This window comes from Monodelphis domestica, chromosome 8 (genome assembly GCF_027887165.1).
Source record: "Monodelphis domestica isolate mMonDom1 chromosome 8, mMonDom1.pri, whole genome shotgun sequence".
In the NCBI taxonomy this organism is placed as follows: Eukaryota; Metazoa; Chordata; class Mammalia; order Didelphimorphia; family Didelphidae; genus Monodelphis; species Monodelphis domestica.
Window position 1 is genome coordinate 213424678 of NC_077234.1, and position 17689 is coordinate 213442366.

General features: G+C 35.6%; 1 protein-coding gene across 1 annotated transcript in view; it reads right to left on the minus strand.

Annotated features, from left to right (window-relative positions):
* Positions 1-932: 932 nt before the first annotated feature.
* The window catches only part of CRLF2 (cytokine receptor like factor 2), a 54197-nt gene continuing 37440 nt past the window's right edge, over positions 933-17689 (minus strand). The window contains exons 6-8 of the mRNA XM_007501023.2: positions 9973-10087; positions 5140-5224; positions 933-3450 (exon numbers count right to left, since the gene is read on the minus strand). Of these exons, the coding sequence (XP_007501085.2) occupies positions 3181-3450; positions 5140-5224; positions 9973-10087 (470 nt within the window). The 3' untranslated portion in view covers positions 933-3180. The remainder of the gene's footprint in view (positions 3451-5139; positions 5225-9972; positions 10088-17689) is intronic.

Genomic DNA, 17689 nt, shown 5'->3' on the forward strand with positions numbered 1-17689 from the left:
CGGCATACCGTCTGACTGAGAAGCTGGTGCAGCCAGGAGAGGCTTATGAAGGGAACAGTAAGCCGCATGTTGCTAGTGCCTTTTCTTTCTCTGACCTGCTTTTAATTATTTCATAAATAATTATTAATTGAAATATAGTCTCCAGAGAATTTTAATCATAACAGTGTGAAAACCTCCATGGATTTAGATTAGATATACTTGTTCCATAATATGTGCCCTTATAAATGTGTGCTTTAATCACCTATGTTCCCTACATGTGTGTTATACAAAAGATTTCTATGCCTACCCAATTCTTCCCACTGATGCTTTATGAATTTGCAGGAGAATGTACCCAAAGTTTATTTAGGAAAATGTTCTACCGTTGCTTTTCTCTATATATCTTTGCTTTGACCAGATTGTGTACCCTGGCTGCCTAGTAAAAGCAAACTCTGTAGACTCTAAGAGATCACCCTAATGCAAATAGTAATAATATAGAAATAGGTCTTGATCAATGACACATGTAAAACCCAGTGGAACTGCTCATTGGCTATGTGTGGGCAGGGGGATGGGAGGAAAAGAACATGAATCATGTAACCATGAGAAAATATTCTAAATCAATTAATTAAATAAAATTTTTCAATTCTTAAAAAAAAAAAGTTGTGATAAGAAACCAAGGAGGTAGGGGGGGGGAAAGGATGGAGACTACAGCATCACTGGCATTCCCTTCTATTACATCAGAATAATAGAATGTTTAAGAAAAGAAAAGAAAAGAAAAGAAAAGAAAAGAAAAGAAAAGAAAAGAAAAGAAAAGAAAAGAAAAGAAAAGAAAAGAAAAGAAAAGAAAAGAAAAGAAAAGAAAAGAAAAGAAAAGAAAAGAAAAGAAAAGAAAAGAAAAGAAAAGAAAAATTGGGCCAAAGGTAGAAAGGTCATATGGACTACTTTTTCTCCCTCATTCTTACTTTAGTTCTTATAAGGAAATTTGAAGCCTAGCTGATTTGTTGCCAGTCACATGTACAATTGGACAGTCATCTGAAAGAGACCCTTAAAATATTTTCCCATCAGTTTTTTTTAATTTCCTTAACAGAAAACAGCTATTCTTTTTAGCCATCCATCATCAAGTAGCAAATCACTGATTGTCTACTGTTGATGATAACAGTAGGTGCAGTTCCTGACTTGAAGAAACACATATTCTCCAGTTCCATCATTTTATTGACACAAAATGCCCATGTTTAATCTCATATAAACAGAACTTCTGCAACTGCCTTTTATGAAGTAGCCCGGGAGTTGGGTTGGCTTTAGAATCCAGCTCCCATTTCTTAGGCTTTGTGGACACAAGCCCTCTGAAAACTTTATCCCAAGGTAATTTGAGTCTTTTCATCTTTTACTCACATCATTTCTCTCTTCTCTCTAGTTTTCTCTGATTTCCTACTTGAAATTTACTCACCTGACTGTGCAGCAACAGCAATATACTAAGTCAGGTACAACACTCATTCCAGATGGTGACCACATGCTAGAGCATATGAGCAGGTTTCTAAACTTCTTGTCATACCTTGGCTCATGCCACCATTCCTGTCATTTTCAGTCCTTACCAGGGACACTCTCAGACTTCTTAATAGCATCAGAAAAGAGTGTGGTTTGGCCCCCTGTCACTGCTTCCAACCCTCTTCAGTAAAATGCAAACAGAAAAATAAAAATGTACAATGTCTTTGCACAAATGTTTTGAGAATGTACAATCCAGCCTAGTTTCCACCTACTAAGTTTATAATCTTAATAATCTAAAAGCCTGATGGTCCTCAAACCCAGAACTTTCAGTATAAAAATCCCCTCTACTATCAACACAGAAATCAAGCCCTTAGAGCTCTGCTTTCAAAGATAACACTCATAGTAATTTTTCCCCTTTATTTAACAGTTGAAAACACAGCAAAATAAAATCAAAGGCCAGATGAATCAAGGGACTGACTATGCTGAATATTTTGTAAAGCAAAGCATAGCACAAAAATTACAAATGGTTTTCTACAAAAAGGCATTTGTTTGGAGGGTTTTTCTGATAATGAAATGTTATATTTTTGCAAAGGTAGTCTATCATTTCAATACAATGATTCAGTCAGTTGTTTGTAAGCTTTGAAAAATCTTTTTTGCGTTTGCTTTGCCTACCCTAATATGGGGACTTAAAATCAAGCTTTATCATACTTTGCTGTGTGGTCCTCAGTGCTATATTTGAAATGAATGCAAGAATCTCTTTACCATTTGAAACTGAAGGCTTCTTTAGCACAAGATCATTTGGGGGCTTTAGGGGACCTCAAAGAGCTTCTCTGACTTAGATCTCAATGGGATTTTAGAGATTTTCCAGTCCAACCTCAACGTTTTATAACTAAGGAAATTAAGTGCACAGAGGTGATTTGGTCAAGAGCATAAAGCCATAGTTTCAGAGAGAGTGCTAGCACTCTATTTTCCAACTCATTTTCCAATGTTCTTTGCCCTATACTATGTTATCTCATCCTAGGTATTTGAAAACTCTTTTACATATACATTGATACTACTGGCATTTACTTCATTGCAAGTTAAATGAAAAGCACATGTAGGAACATGTAGAATTAGCAAAAATTATGACAAGCATTTCTAATTAATTAGTCTAAATAAAATAAATCTGACTTATTTTAAGCACTCACATTGAAATATGCCTACATTTATGAGTTGTAAAGCTTAGACGTTAAATATGATGAGTTGCTGTATATACATGGGCAGAGATGCTGTAATTAAAACAAAAATGAATGTAATTTAATCTAAGATTTCTCACTGGATAACTGTTAAATTTATGACAGACTGGTGAGTTTGGGAACTCCTAGTACTAACCCTTTTCCTATCAATGTTCTAAGCCAGATAATGAGAATACTGGACATAGAATCAGGAAGACAACCTGAGTTAGAGTCCAGTTTCAGACTCTTACTAGCTGTGTGACCCTGAATAAGTCATTTAATCTCTGTATGCCTCAGTTTCTCTAACTATAAAATGGGAATAATAATAATACCTCTTTCCCAGGATTGATGTGAGTATAAAATGTATATTTATAAATCATTTTCCAAACTTTAAAGCACTCTATAAATGTTAGCTAGTATTAATATTAGTATTGCTATAAATCTCAGAAACTTACTAGGCTGATCCTGGCACAGATCCCATCTCCTATCTGTGCACCATGTAGCTTCATAATACAACATACATATTATCGTTCATAACAAAGTTAAGGTCACCTAGACAAATAGTATTACTGCCTTGAGGTAGGCCAAAAGAGGCTTGATTAGAGCTCAGATTGTCTTCATTCAGTTTTGGGTATTCCTGAATGGCTTTCCCCACTTTGTCCTTGGTCTTTTTCTTGGGAAGTTCCTCTATATGTCCCTCTTCAACAACACATTCCTGCTCCAAATGTTCTACTTTAGTTGGGCTGGTCACATTTTCAGTATCCTGGATCCACTCCTGTTCAAGTGAAATATAAATTAGGAGAATTTTTCCACTAAAACACTTACCTGGTCCTGCAACAGACATTCTTTTGACCCAGGTGTCCAAAAATGTAATATCAAATGCTATAACTGCTAACATGGTGCTCTAATTGCAATTAGACAAAGAAGAAATAATAAAAATAATAATAATATAATAATAATAATAAATGGATTTTCTGAAAAGACTAACCTCATGAGAGACCTATATCCTCTTGAGAGAGAGGCTCCCTGCATCCCTAGGGCCTTGGCTACAAGGGCCAAGGCCCCTCCAGCTAAGGACTAACTGTCTGCTGCCTGGGTTGAGCCAGGGGCTGGAGCAAAATATGTAGTGCTTAGGCTAGATATCTTACCCTGTCCTCTCTCTGATTTCCTACTTCATTCTTTCTATATTTTGTAAATATGTTGTAATAAAATCTCTTTGGAATTTCATAAAATTGCTGGAAACTCTATCCTTGAATAATCCAGTCCAACCTTTTTATAAAAAATCTCTTTTTTCTTCCTACATTCTCCAGGGTCACACAGCTAGTAAGTATCTGAGGCTATACATAAACTGAGGTCTTCCTGATTCTAGGTCCCACACACTATGCCTTGTGCCACCTAACTATTTGAGTTCAAATCTAGCCTCAAACACTCTGTAACCTTGGGCAAATCACTTGAGCTCTATTTGCCTCAGTTGATTTTTCTACAAAATGAGAACAATGATGGTTATTGCCTCCTGGGGTTTTGTGAGGATAACAGGAGATGATATCTGTAAAGTACTATGTAAAATTTGAAAACTATAAATGCTAGCTATAAAATAAATAATAGATATTTGATTCAGGCCCAGTTTTTCTGTCTTCAGCTCAAAGTATTATTTTCCATGTAAACTTATGTAAACCATGAAAACTTAGAGCCATTTCTTGGATTTTTTTATATGTGTCAGTAAAAAAAACAAAATGGATCAAGAACAGGTAATGATAGCCCAACAGGATAACAATAGCACAAGATAGAAAGAACCAGCTCACCCAGGATGAGTGTTCCAGTAGGATGATAGCTTGTTTTCCAATCCTTTCTGTCCATTTTGAGATTTAAACAGGGATAGGCTTGCCACCAAAAAGCACCCATGCTGGCCTGTTGTTCTCCTCTAATACTCTGTCAACTTTCCTCCAGTTGCCCCCAAATTTGCATTCAGGAGGTTGGAATAGCATAGTTAAGTAAATTTGTTTTGATTTGCATGCTAACTTTAAAAGAAAATTGGCTAAGGTATTCTTCATCTCCAAAGAGGAGAGGAAATGTGTTTAAATTCTAAAAAAAATAGGACTAGATTAAATATTAAGAGAACTTCCTTGCCATTAGGCCTAATGTGTTAGAAAGAAAATATTTCCTTTGCAATAGTATGCCATAAGTTACATGCATATCCTTTCCCCGGGGATCACTCACAAAAGCTGAAAAACTGAGAGATCCTTTTTAGACTTAATGGAGAGCCCCAGAATGAGCAAAATATTAAGAGATAAGAAACAAAGCTTCTGCTTTTGAATCCTACAGTGCTTGTGAGTCTCTGGAGAGAGGATAATATTTCAGTTTCAAACAGATTATTTTCCAGTTATATTTGACTACAAGTAATCCTACTTTAGTAGAAGCCATTTTTAAAAAATCAAACAAAATGCAAAAGAATGCTAATAGTTACCTGAAAATTTCCTTGGTGATAATCAAATAGGCCAGGAAAAGAATATTTGGGATCAGGTACAACCGGCATTAGTAATTTCTTAATTCTGAAATTAAAATGAAGTCTTTTTAGATAGATTTAACTCTAGGATGACCACAGGCAAATTAGTTAATACCTCTTAGCTTTACTTTCCTTGTGAGTAAAATGGTCATGATGATATCTACACAACCTTAGTAGAGAGCTATTTGTAAACCTCAGAATATTTTATGACCAAGTTTTCGTATTATTGTCACCATCTCATAGAACTACCAGTACCTCTTCTGGATACATTTTACTGAAATTGACATTAGTTTGTAAAGTAGATAGCCAGATGTTATTACCTCTTTTTTACAGATGAAGGAAAAGACTCAAGGTAAATAAATAACTTGCAAAAAGTCAATGGACTAGTAGACAGCATACTAGAACCCTGATCTTCTCACTATTGCTTACTCCATATATAACATGGCGTCTGATCCAGCATAATTATTAAAAACATTCTTCTGAGGAAGCTAGGTGGCTGAGTGGATTGGATTGATAGCCAAGCCTAGAGATAAGAGATCCTGGATTCATAGAAGAAAGAAAGAAAGAAAGAAAGAAAGAAAGAAAGAAAGAAAGAAAGAAAGAAAGAAAGAAAGAAAGAAAGAAAGAAAGAAAGAAAGAAAGAAAGAAAGAAAGAAAGAAAGAAAGAAAGAAAGAAAGAAAGAAAGAAAGAAAGAAAGAAAGAAAGAAAGAAAGAAAGAAAGAAAGAAAGAAAGAAAGAAAGAAAGAAAGAAAGAAGGAATATTATTATCATATAGCTCACTTCCCTCCATCTTTTCCATGAGAATAATGCAAAAGAATTTATCAAATGGTTTGTCAATCTGAATAAAACTAAATTTATACTCTCCATCTCACATACCAGCTTAGTATATATCCGTCAAAAAAGGGGGGGGGGGATAAGCTTAGTCTATTTATAACTTTTTTTTTCTAAATGGTTACCTTCCATCTTAGAATCAATACTGTGTTTTGGTTCCAAGGAAGAAGAGCAGTAATGGTTAAGTAATGGGGGTTAAGGGTTTTGCCTAGGGTCACACTGCTAGAAAGTGTGGAGGCTAGATTTTAACCTAGGACCTCCCATCACTAAGCCTAGCTCTCAATCCACTGAGCCAGCTAGCTGTCCCCTGTCATAACTTATTCTTGATAAAGCTATAGTGACTTTTTGAGATCACCATTTTCAATTATAGATGTTCATTAACAATCCCTTTAATTGGTATTTTCATTCTCCATAATCTTTCAGAGATTACTCTCAGTTCATCAACAATTGAATCGCCTGATTCTTTCTGTATCAACAGATATAGTTGGCATCAGTGAACTGACCCCATCAAGGTAAGTACTTGCTGTCCTAGGGCCCTCAGGTATTAACTTAATATTGTCATTTTTTGTCCATCTAGCTTAGTCTTTATGATAAAATTTGGGGCACTGAGCACTTTAGAAATAATCTAAAGAAAACTGTGTTTCTTGTGTCTTTCTGGTTGTTTTCAGTTGTTTCACTTGTATCTGACTCTTCATGACCTCATTTGGGGTTTTCTTGGCAAAGATGTTAGAGAGGTTTGCCATTTTCTTCTCCAGATCATTTTACAGATGAAGAACTAGGACAAGCCGGATTAAGTGACTTGTCCAGTGTTGCCTAGTTAGTGAATGTCTAAGACCAGATTTCAACTGAGGAAGATGGCCAGGACCCATACTCTATCCACTGTACCACCTAGCTACATTTTGTGTTTTAGAAGCTTCCTATGAACACTGATATTACTAATTTAATAATAATTGCTTTGACATAGTTGACTCTTTTATACCTTGAGCAAGGGATTCCCCTGAATAAAAGTGTCTTTTTCTATCTAGAGGGTTTTTTTGTTGTGGACTAGATCTGTTCTATATTAAAATACCAGTCATCTAGATTGAAGAGATTGTCTTGTCTTCGTGCTCTTAATATGCTTATCAGATTACTTCATTTCCTTTGCAAGAGAGACTGATATTGATTGCTTCAGTTTGAGCTCCTCTCCTATGAAAGACAAAATTGAAATGGGCCCCTTTGAAAGAATTCAATGCAATGTGCCCAGTCAATTTATAACTATAAAGTCATTTGAAGAAAGACAATCCCACTGTGGTTCAAGAAACTATATATAATCAGTTCATCTCTCTACTCTCAGTCTAAATTTCCTAGCACTTAGATTCTAAATCAGTTTATGTACAGGGGGAAAGAGTTGATGACTAAAGGTTGTATTTGAAAGATTTTTAGATGTCTTCAACATGACATTTGTAAAATATAAGTTGAGCGTAAGAACTTATTCTGTTTTCAGAAGAATGTACAATGTAAGTATAATTGTCTTAAGAAATCCAAAAATACCACTTGAAGCCCTGATAAAGCCTTTTTGGAAAATTGTTTCAATTTAATTTCAATAAGAATGTTTCACCAATCTGCATAAATCTGATTTTAGAATACAAATGACATATCAGAAATATTCTGCCTTCAGTTTCTTCATCTATAAAATAGAGATTAATAATACTTTTACTTCCTGCCTCTCACTTGCTCTCAGATAATAAACACTAACGCTCTTTGTCACCTTAAAGTACTCTTTAAATATGAATTATTACTCATAAAATCTTAAAATCAACAACATTTTAAAGTAATTTTTAAATACCCATTTAATTTACCAGTCTCTCAGTGTCTTTCAAAATTAATATATGGCATATGTTGAAATAAGTTTGAATTCCTATATGCTAGATTATTTCCCTTCATTGTATTTGCCTACCTTTTTATGCTAGCTCAGAATTGCTTTATTTCCTTTGGTGAAGTGGGTAAGTAAACATTAAAATGATCATAGAATTCTTGATTCATTAAGAATTTGCTTTCTCAGAAACAGAATGGTGGATCACAGATTAGATACACAATCTATAGAGGTAAATGATCCTAGCAATCTAGTGTTTGATAAACCCAAAGACGTCAGCTTTGGGGATAAGAACTCACTTTTTGACAAAAACTTCTAGAAAAAGTAGAAAACATTATGAAGGAAACTAGGAATATAGAACAATATCTTACATCCTATACCAAGATATGGCCAAAATGAATATATGACTTAGACACAAAAGGTTTTATCATGATTAAATTAGGGGAACATAGAATAGTCTAACTATCAGATATATGGAGAAGGGAAGAATTTATGACCAAATAGGAGATAGAGAACATTACAAGATATAAAAATAATTCTGATTATATTAAATTTAAAAGTTTTTGTGCAAATGAAACCAATATAAACAAGATGACAAGGGGTACAAGAAAGTGGGGATATTTTTATAGCAAACTTCTCTGATAAAGGTCTAATTTCTCAATCAAATTTGTAAGAATACAAGTTATTCCTCGATTGACAAAGTCAGAGGACATAAACAAGCAATCTTCAGATGAAAAATCAAAGCTGTCAATAATCATATGAAAATGTTCCAAATTACTCTTGATTGGAGAAATGCAAATTAAAATAACTCCTCACATCTATCAGATTGATTAATATGACAATAAAGAAAAATGATAATTGTTGGAGGGGGTGTGGCAAAATTGAGACACTAATTCATTGTTGGAGGAGTTGTGAACTGATCTAAACATTCTGGAGGGCAATTTGGAGTTCTTCCCAAAGGGTAATAAAATTGTGCATGCCCTTTCATCCTGTAATACTACTACTAGATCTATATCCCCAAAAGATCATTTTTCAAGGGAAAGGACCTAATTTTACAAGAATATTTATAGCAGCTCTTTTTGTGGTATCAAAGAATTGGAAATTGAGGAGATGTCTATCAACTGGGGAATGACTGAACAAATTGTGGTATTTGATAGTAATTGGAATACCATTGTGCTATAAGAAAGGATGTTCGGGATGATTTCTAGAAAGCTAGAAAGACTCACATGATCTGATACAAAATGAAAGAACCAAGAGAACATTGTACACAGTAACAGCAATATGATGATCAACTATGAAAGATTTAGCTACTCTCAACAATACAGTGTTCCAGGATAAGAAGGACTTATAGCAAAAAATGCTACCCACCTTCAGAGAAAAAAACATTTGGTGTCTGAATGCAAATCAAAGCATACTATCTTTCATATTAGTTTATTTGTATTTTTATTTTAGGTTTGGGTTTTATATGAGTATTCTTTTACAAAAATGGCCAATTAGGAAATATGTTTAGTATGATAATACATGTATAACAAATATCAAATTACTTACCACCTCTGAGAAATGGTAGGGAAGGGAGGGAGGGAGGGAGGGAAACAATTTATATTTTATAACTTCTGTAAACATATGCTGAAAATTATTATTTCATATAATTGAGAAAATAACATATCTTTTTAAAAATAGAATAAAATTAGCCCTCTTAAAAAAAAAAGAATTTACTTTTTTCACCATTTGTTCAACAAGCACGTATTATGAGCCTTCTGCATACAAGGCATTGCACTGGATTACTAAGAGAGATAAAACTGGACCATGCCATCAAGGAGCTTGCATAAGAATATCTATGCATTAAAAAAAAAAAAAAACCTTACCTTCCATCTTTGAATCAATACTGTGTATTTCTCCCAAGGCAGAGAAGCTGTAAGGGATAGGTAGTGGGAGTTAAGTGACTTGTCCAGAGTCACCCAGCTAGGAAGTTTCTGAGGCCAAATTTGAACCCAGGACCTCTCATCTCTAGGCCTGGCACTCAATCCACTGACCTAGCTGCCCTCTAGCTATATATTTTTAAATGTCCATGAAATATTGATCTCTTGAAAGCAATCTAGTACATGCTTACCTTGCTGATTTCCTCAAAAACAAGAAGAGAAGGAATATTGCTAGGAGGATAACCAGACTAGTAATTAGGTAGATATATTTTGGGGAAAGTTTTTCAGCTGCCTCAGAACATGAATCTGTAAGAAAACAGAAGAGTTATTAATGAAAATTTCCTTTAAATTCCAATTTTTTTCTTTAGGAAATTCTAAAAATCTTTAATTATATTTTGAAAAATCATCATCATCATCTTCCTAGAAAGAAAAATATAAATAATGAAAATTATAGGTCATTATCTAATCCTCAGATTTAAATTGTGTAACCTTTCCATTCAGAAAGAGATGTCAAAAGCTACCAGATAATCAATCCATAAATAATACTACCAAGCATAAAATGGACAGTCAGGCAAAGAGAAAATCTTTGGGAGGCGCTCTGTAGGAGAAGCTTTTAGCATATTGGGGGTTGAGAGATCCAATGATGTTTTGTGGGATCCTGTTCAGCCACAGTTCCTACCAAGATGTTTCTCAGGCATGAAGCCTTGGAATGACACATTGGCTTGATAATGATAGCAATAATAGCAACTCTTTATATATTGCTTTTTGGTGGGCATACCTCTTTACGTGTTATCTCATCTGTTTCTCTCTCACACACACACATACACACACAAATTTAAACCCTTACAATTTATCTTGGAATTGATACTATGGTAAGGAGTAAGGACTAGGCAATTGGAGTCAAGTGACTTGCCCAGGATAACATAGGTAGGAGATATTTGAGGCCGAATTTGAACCCAGGAGCTCAAAACAATTTTTTACAAATTAAAAAAAAAATGAGACTGAGAGAGATTAGGCGAATGATAGCTAAGAAATGGCTTAGAGTTCCATTCTTTCTGACACTAAGTTCAGCACTCTGTGCATCATGCCACCTTACATTTGAATAGCTCTTTTCAGTTTAGAAAGCAATTTAGCACATGTCTTCATTTGACTGTTACAGCAATCCTGAATGGGGACAAGATATAGTTTCCTCCATTTTATAGAGGATGGAACTGAGTTTCTTGGAATTTAAATTAACTTGCTCAAGATCCCACAGCTATTCAATGGCAAAAGTAGGTGTAAAATCCTGACCTTCTGATTCAAAGTCCATTTTCTATTATACCAGACTATTTTAAGCCTGCAAAATTCTAAAGAAATAAATATTGAATGTTCCCATGTAGTCTTTTTATAAACATTATTTTTAATTTTCATTTTCAAACGTTATTCATTAGGAACAAAGATCACCTTTTTTTCTCCCTGCCTCCCCCCACCCCTCCCATTGGTGATACATGATTCCTCTGGGTATCACGAGTCCTCAACCTGAGCCCATTTCCATGCTAGGTTTCCGTAGTAGGGTGTTCATTCAGAGTCTCCACTTGATCATATCCCCTCCACCAGTGAAGTCAAGCTGTTGTCGTTGCTCAGTGTTTTTACTCCCACCATTTGTCCTCTGCTTGTGGGTAGTGTTTTTTTTTTCTCCTTGATGCCTGCAGGTTGTTCAGGGACACTGCATTGAGATTAATGGAGAAGTCCACTACTTTCCATTGTCCCACAGTGTATCAGTCTCTATATACAAGGTTCTCCTGGTTCTCCTCCTCTCACTCTGCATCACTTCCTGGAGGTCATTCCAGTCTCCATGGAATTCCTCTACTTTATTAATCCTTTAAGTACAATATTATTCTATCACCAACATTTACCATAATTTGTTCAGCCGTTCCCCAACTGAATGGCATCCCCTCATTTTCCAGGTTTGCCACCACAAAGAGCGCATTATGAATATTCTTGTACAAGTCTTTTTACTTATTGTCTCTTTGGGGTACAAACCCAGCAGTGCTATGGCTGGGTCAAAAGGCAGACAGTCTTTTAGTGCCCTTTGGACATAGTCCCAAATTGCCCTCCAGAATGGTTGGATCAATTCACAACTCCACCAGCAATGAATTAATGTCCCCACTTGGCCACATCCCCTCCAATATTCATTACTTTCCTTCACTGTCATGTTAACCAATCTGCTAGATGTGAGATGATATCTCAGATTTGTTTTGATTTGCATCTCTCTGATTATCAGAGATTTAGAACACTTTTTCATGTGCTTATTAATAGTTTTGATTTCTTTGGCTGAAAACTGCCTATTCATGTCCTTTGCCCATTTATCAATTGGAGAATGGTTTGATTTTTTGTACAATTGCTTTAGCTCTTTATAAATCTGAGTAATTAAACCTTTGTCAGAGGTTTTTATGAAGATTGTTTCCCAATTTGTTGCTACCCTTCTGATTTTGGTTATATTGGTTTTGTTTGTACAAAACCTTTTTAATTTGATGTAATCAAAATTATTTATTTTACATTTTGTGACTCTTTCTATGTCATATACTATGTCTATGTCTTGTTTGGTTTTAAAGTCTTTCCCATCCCAAAGGTCTGAAATGTATACTATTCTGTGTTCACCTAATTTACTTATAGTTTCCTTCTTTATGTTCAGGTCATTCACCCATTCAGAATTTATCTTGGTGTAGGGTGTGAGGTGTTGATCCAGACTTAATCTCTCCCACACTGTCTTCCAGTTTACCCAGCAGTTTTTGACAAATAGTGTATTTTTGTCCCAAAAGCTGGGGTCTTTGGGTTTGTCATCGACTGTCTTGCTGAGGTCACTTACCCCAAGTCTATTCCACTGATCCTCCTTTCTGTCTCTTAGCCAGTAACAAATTATTTTGATGACTACTGCTTTATAGTATACTTTGAGATCTGGGACTGCAAGGCCACCTTCCTTTGTATTTTTTTTTCATTATTTCCCTGGATATCCTTGATCCTTTGTCCTTCCAAATGACCTTTGTTATGTTTTTTTTTCTAATTCAGTAAAAAAAATTTTTTTGGAAGTTCAATGGGTATGGCACTAAATAGATAGATGAGTTTGGATAGGATGTTCATTTTTATTATATTGGCTGTCCTACCCATGAGCAGTTAATGTTTTTCCAATTGCTCAAGTCTAGTTTTAGTTGTGTGGAGACTATTTTGTAGTTGTGTTCATATAGTTCCTGTGTTTGTCTTGGGAGATAGATTCCTAAGTATTTTATTTTGTCTAAGGTGATTTTGAATGGGATTTCTCATTCTAATTCTTGCTGCTGAGATGTGTTGGAAATATATAGGAATGCTGATGGCTTATGTGGGTTTATTTTGTATCCTGCAACTTTTCTAAAGTTGTTGATTATTTCGATTAGCTTTTTGGTTGATTCTGTAGGATTCTTTAAATAGACCATCATATCATCCACAAAGAGTGATAACTTGGTCTCATGCCTTCAATTTCTTTTTCTTCTCTGATTGCTACTGCTAGTGTTTCTAGTACAATGTCAAATAATAGAGGTGATAATGGGTATCCTTGTTTCACACCTGATCTTATTGGGAATGAATCTAGTTTATCCCCATTGCAGATGATGTTAGCTGATGATTTTAGATATAAACTGTTTATGATTTTTGGGAAAGACCCTTCTATTTCTATACTTCCTAGTGTTTTTAATAGGAATGGGTGTTATATTTTGTCAAAGGCTTTTTCTGCATCTATTGAAATAATCATGTAGTTTTTGTTGGTTTACTTGTTGATATGGTCAATTATGTGGATAGTTTTCCTAATATTGAACCAGCCCTGCATTCCTGGTATGAATCCTACTTGATCATAGTGAATGACCCTCCTGATCACTTGCTGAAGTCTTTTTTGCTAGTATCATGTTTAAGATTTTTGCATCTGTGTTCATTAGGGAGATTGGTCTGTAGTTTCCTTTCTCCATTTTTTATCTACCTGGCTTTGGAATCAGTACCATATTTGTGTCATAAAAGGAGTTTGATAGCACTCCGTCTTTGCTTATTATGTCAAATAATTTGTATAGTATTGGGGTTAGCTGTTCTTTGAATGTTTGATAGAATTCACTAGTGAATCCATCAGGCCCTGGGTGTTGGATTTCTTTTTCTGATATGGGAATATTTAAGAATTCTATTTCTTCTTCTGTTAGTCTAGGCAATTTATATTTTTGTAAATATTCATCCATATCACCTAGATTGGCATATTTATTGCCATATAATTGGGCAAAGAAGTTTTTAATGATTCCCTCAATTTCCTCTTCATTGGAGGTAAGGTCCTTCTTTTCATCTATGATACTGTTAATTTGCTTTTCTTCTCTCCTTTTTTTAATTAGGTTGACCAGTACCTTGTCTATTTTGTTTGTTTTTTCAAACTACCAGCTTCTTGTCTTATTTATTAGTTCAATAGTTCTATCACTTTCAATTTTATTAATTTCTCCCTAAATTTTTAGGATTTCTAATTTGGTTTTCTTCTGGGGGGTTTTAATTTGTTCGCTTTCAAGTTTTTTGATTTGCATGTCCAATTCATTGATCTCTGACCTCCCTAATTTGTTAATATGTGCACTCAGGGATATGAATTTTCCTCTGAGTACTGCTTTGGCTGCATCCCATAAGGTTTGAAAGGATGTCTCACCATTGTCACTTTCCTCGATGAAATTATTGATTGTTGCTATGATTTGTTCTCTAACTAACCAATTTTGGAGTATCATATTATTTAATTTCCAATTGATTTTTTATTTTGCTCTCCACGTACCCTTACTGATTATTATTTTTATTGCCTTGTAATCTGAAAAGGTTGCATTAATTAATTCTGTTTTTCTACATTTGTATGCCATGTTTTTATGATCTAGTGTATGGTCAATCTTTGTGAATGTGCCATGTGCTGCTGAAAGGAATGTGTATTCTTTTTTTGTCCCTATTTTCCTCCATATATCTATCCACACTAATTTTTTTAAGATTTCATTCACCTCTTTTACCTCTTTTTTATTTATTTTTTTATTTGATTTATCTAAATTTGATAGTGGTTGTTCAGATCTCCTACTAGTATAGTTTTATTATCTATTTCCTCCTTCAATTCTCCTAGCTTCTCCATTAGAAATTTGGGTGCTATACCATTTGGTGCATACATGTTGATTAGTAATATTTCATCGTTGTCTATACTCCTTTTTATCAGGATGTATTTACCTTCCCTATCTCTTTTAATCAGGTCTATTTTTACTTTGGTTTTGTCAGATATCATGATTGCTACTCCTGCCTTCTTTCTGTCAGTTGAGGCCCAATAGGTCTTATTCCAAGCTTTAATTCTGACCTTGTGAGTTTCTACCCACCTCATGTGTGTTTATTTTAAATCAGTCCCCTTAGTCCCCTCCCTTGTTATGCTTCCCTTTCTAGCCCCTTCCTTTTTGTGTTCCCTCCTTCCCTACCCCACTTCATTTTCCCTTCTCCCTTACCCTGTTGGATAAGAAAGAATTCAAGATCCCAATGAATCTAGATGCTCTTCCCTCTCAGAGTTGGTTTCACTGAGAGTAAGGTTTAAGTAATACCAATTAGCACTCTTTTCCTCTCATTATTATAAGAGAATTCTTCCCCTCCCCTTCCCATGTGTATCTTTGTGTGACAAAGATTGTTCGATTTAATTTATTTCTATTTCTTCAAGTATATCTTAGTACCATCATTGATTCCCCCCCTTCCTTTTTCTTTCTTTTTTTCTCCCTCCCCTCCAAATCATGTTAATGCCCCAATCTTTCCCTATGAGTGATTCTTCTGATTACTCTATTAATGCATACAATTTTTAAAGTCACCCATAACATTTCCCCCATATGTTAGTATATATAATTTGATCTAATTGTGGCCCTTATAGAAGAGAGTTTGAATAAAAGGGAAAAAACAGCACTTTTCTCCTTTTCCCTTTCATTCATATTTACCTTTTCATGTTTCTCTTGCTATTTGTGTTTAGATGGCAAACTTTCCACTGAGTTCTGGTCTTTTCTTTATGAATATTTGGAAATCTTCTATTTTGTAGAATGCCCATACTTTCCCCTGGAAGTATATAGTCAGTTTTGATGGGTAGCTGATTCTTCGTTGAAGATCCAGTACTCTTGCCTTTCTGAATATCGTGTTCTTGGCTTTATGGTCTCTTTGCATGTTCTCTGCTAGGTCATGTGTGATCCTTATTGACGCACTTCTGTATCTGAAGTTTCTCTTCTTAGCTTCTTGTAATATTTTCTCCTTAGCTTGGAACCTCTTGAATTTGACAATTACATTCCTGGGGGTTGTCTTTTGGGGATTTAGTATAGAGGGTGCTCTATGAACTCTTTTGATTTCTATTTTGCCCCCTTGTTTGAGAACATCAGGACAATTCTCTTTGATGATTTCTTGTAGTATGGCATTGAGGTTTTTGTTAATCTCTGGTTTTTCAGGTAGACCAATGATTCTCAAATTGTCTCTGCTTCCTCTGTTTTCCTGGTCTGTCACCTTGTCAGTGAGATAGTTTATGTTTTCTTCTAATTCATTAATTTTTTGACTTTGCTATATTAATTCTTGCTGTTTTGCAAGATCACTGTCTTCCAGTTGCTTAATTCTGATCTTTAAGGTATGGTTTTGCTTTTTCAGATTGGTTTGCCCTTCTGTTAGAGGCTTCCAGCTCTTTCTCCAATTGTGAGATTTTGTCTGTCATGCTGAAGACCTCTTTCTGAATTTCTTCCCATTTTTCTAGCCAGAAGGTTTCCATCTTTTGGATAAGCTCCATTTTGAGTTCTTCCAGAGCTTGTGGATAATTTCCATTTGGGGGGGCATGTTTTGATTTTGTTTGCATTTCATCCTCTTTTTCTTCTGTAGCCTGAGTTTTCCCTCCATAAAAGTTTTCAATAGTCACTTTTTTCCCTTTCTTCTTGGAGGGTTGATCTTGGGTACTCTGATCCATCCCTTTGGTGGTTTTCCCTTTCCTTTTCAGTCAGAAATCTTAGTGAAATGGGTGGATTTTTATGTTTTTGCCTCAGGCAGATTCTTCCCAGCCTCCAAAGTTTGTTAGCGCACCCACCCACACAGTCTGTGGTCTCTTCTCTCCCATGAGTGCAGGCTTCCCCTATAAAACCACTCCACAGGGGTAGTTCCCTGGTAGTCCTTGTCCATTCCCAAGGGACCCTGGTGTGCCCCCCCCTCACTACAGCAAGGAGCAGAGGAGATTTTGCCTCAGACCATTTCTAGAGCCTCCACGGCATTTGCAGTTTGCAGGAGCCCCCCATGGTCTGCGCATTCTCCAGTGAAACCGCTCTAAGGGGTAGTTCCCTGGGAGTCCTCATTAGATCCCAAGAACCTTGGATTGCTCCCCACACACTGCAGAGACATTCCTCACTCACTCACTCTCTCTGGTGAGTGCGCTGGGGTTGGGGAGGGCAGCTCAGCTCAGCTCAGGCTTGGCAGCGAACTTTCTCTCCCTCTTATAGTGTGGAAGTGTTCAAACCCCATGTACCTTCTTTGCTGTGGGCTGCTGGAGAGTCCCTCCAATTTTCCAAAGATGATTTTTATGTTTTTTTGAGGTAGTCTATTTCATTTGGTATGGGGGAGAGGAATCAATTCACATCTAGATTGCCACCATGTTTACCCAGAAGTTCTATTCTTTTTTTTTAACACTTACCTTCCATCTTGAAATCAAATCTGTATATTGGCTCCAAGGCAGAAGATTGGTAAGGGCTAGGCAATGGGGGTTAAGTGACTTGCCCAGGGTCACACAGCTGGGAAATGTATGAGCCCAGATTTGAGTTTAGGACCTCCCATATGTAGGCCTGGTTCTCAATCTACTGAGCCACCCAGCTGCCCCCATTCCCATGTATTCTTGAAAGAACTTCCTGTTAATGGGTAGGC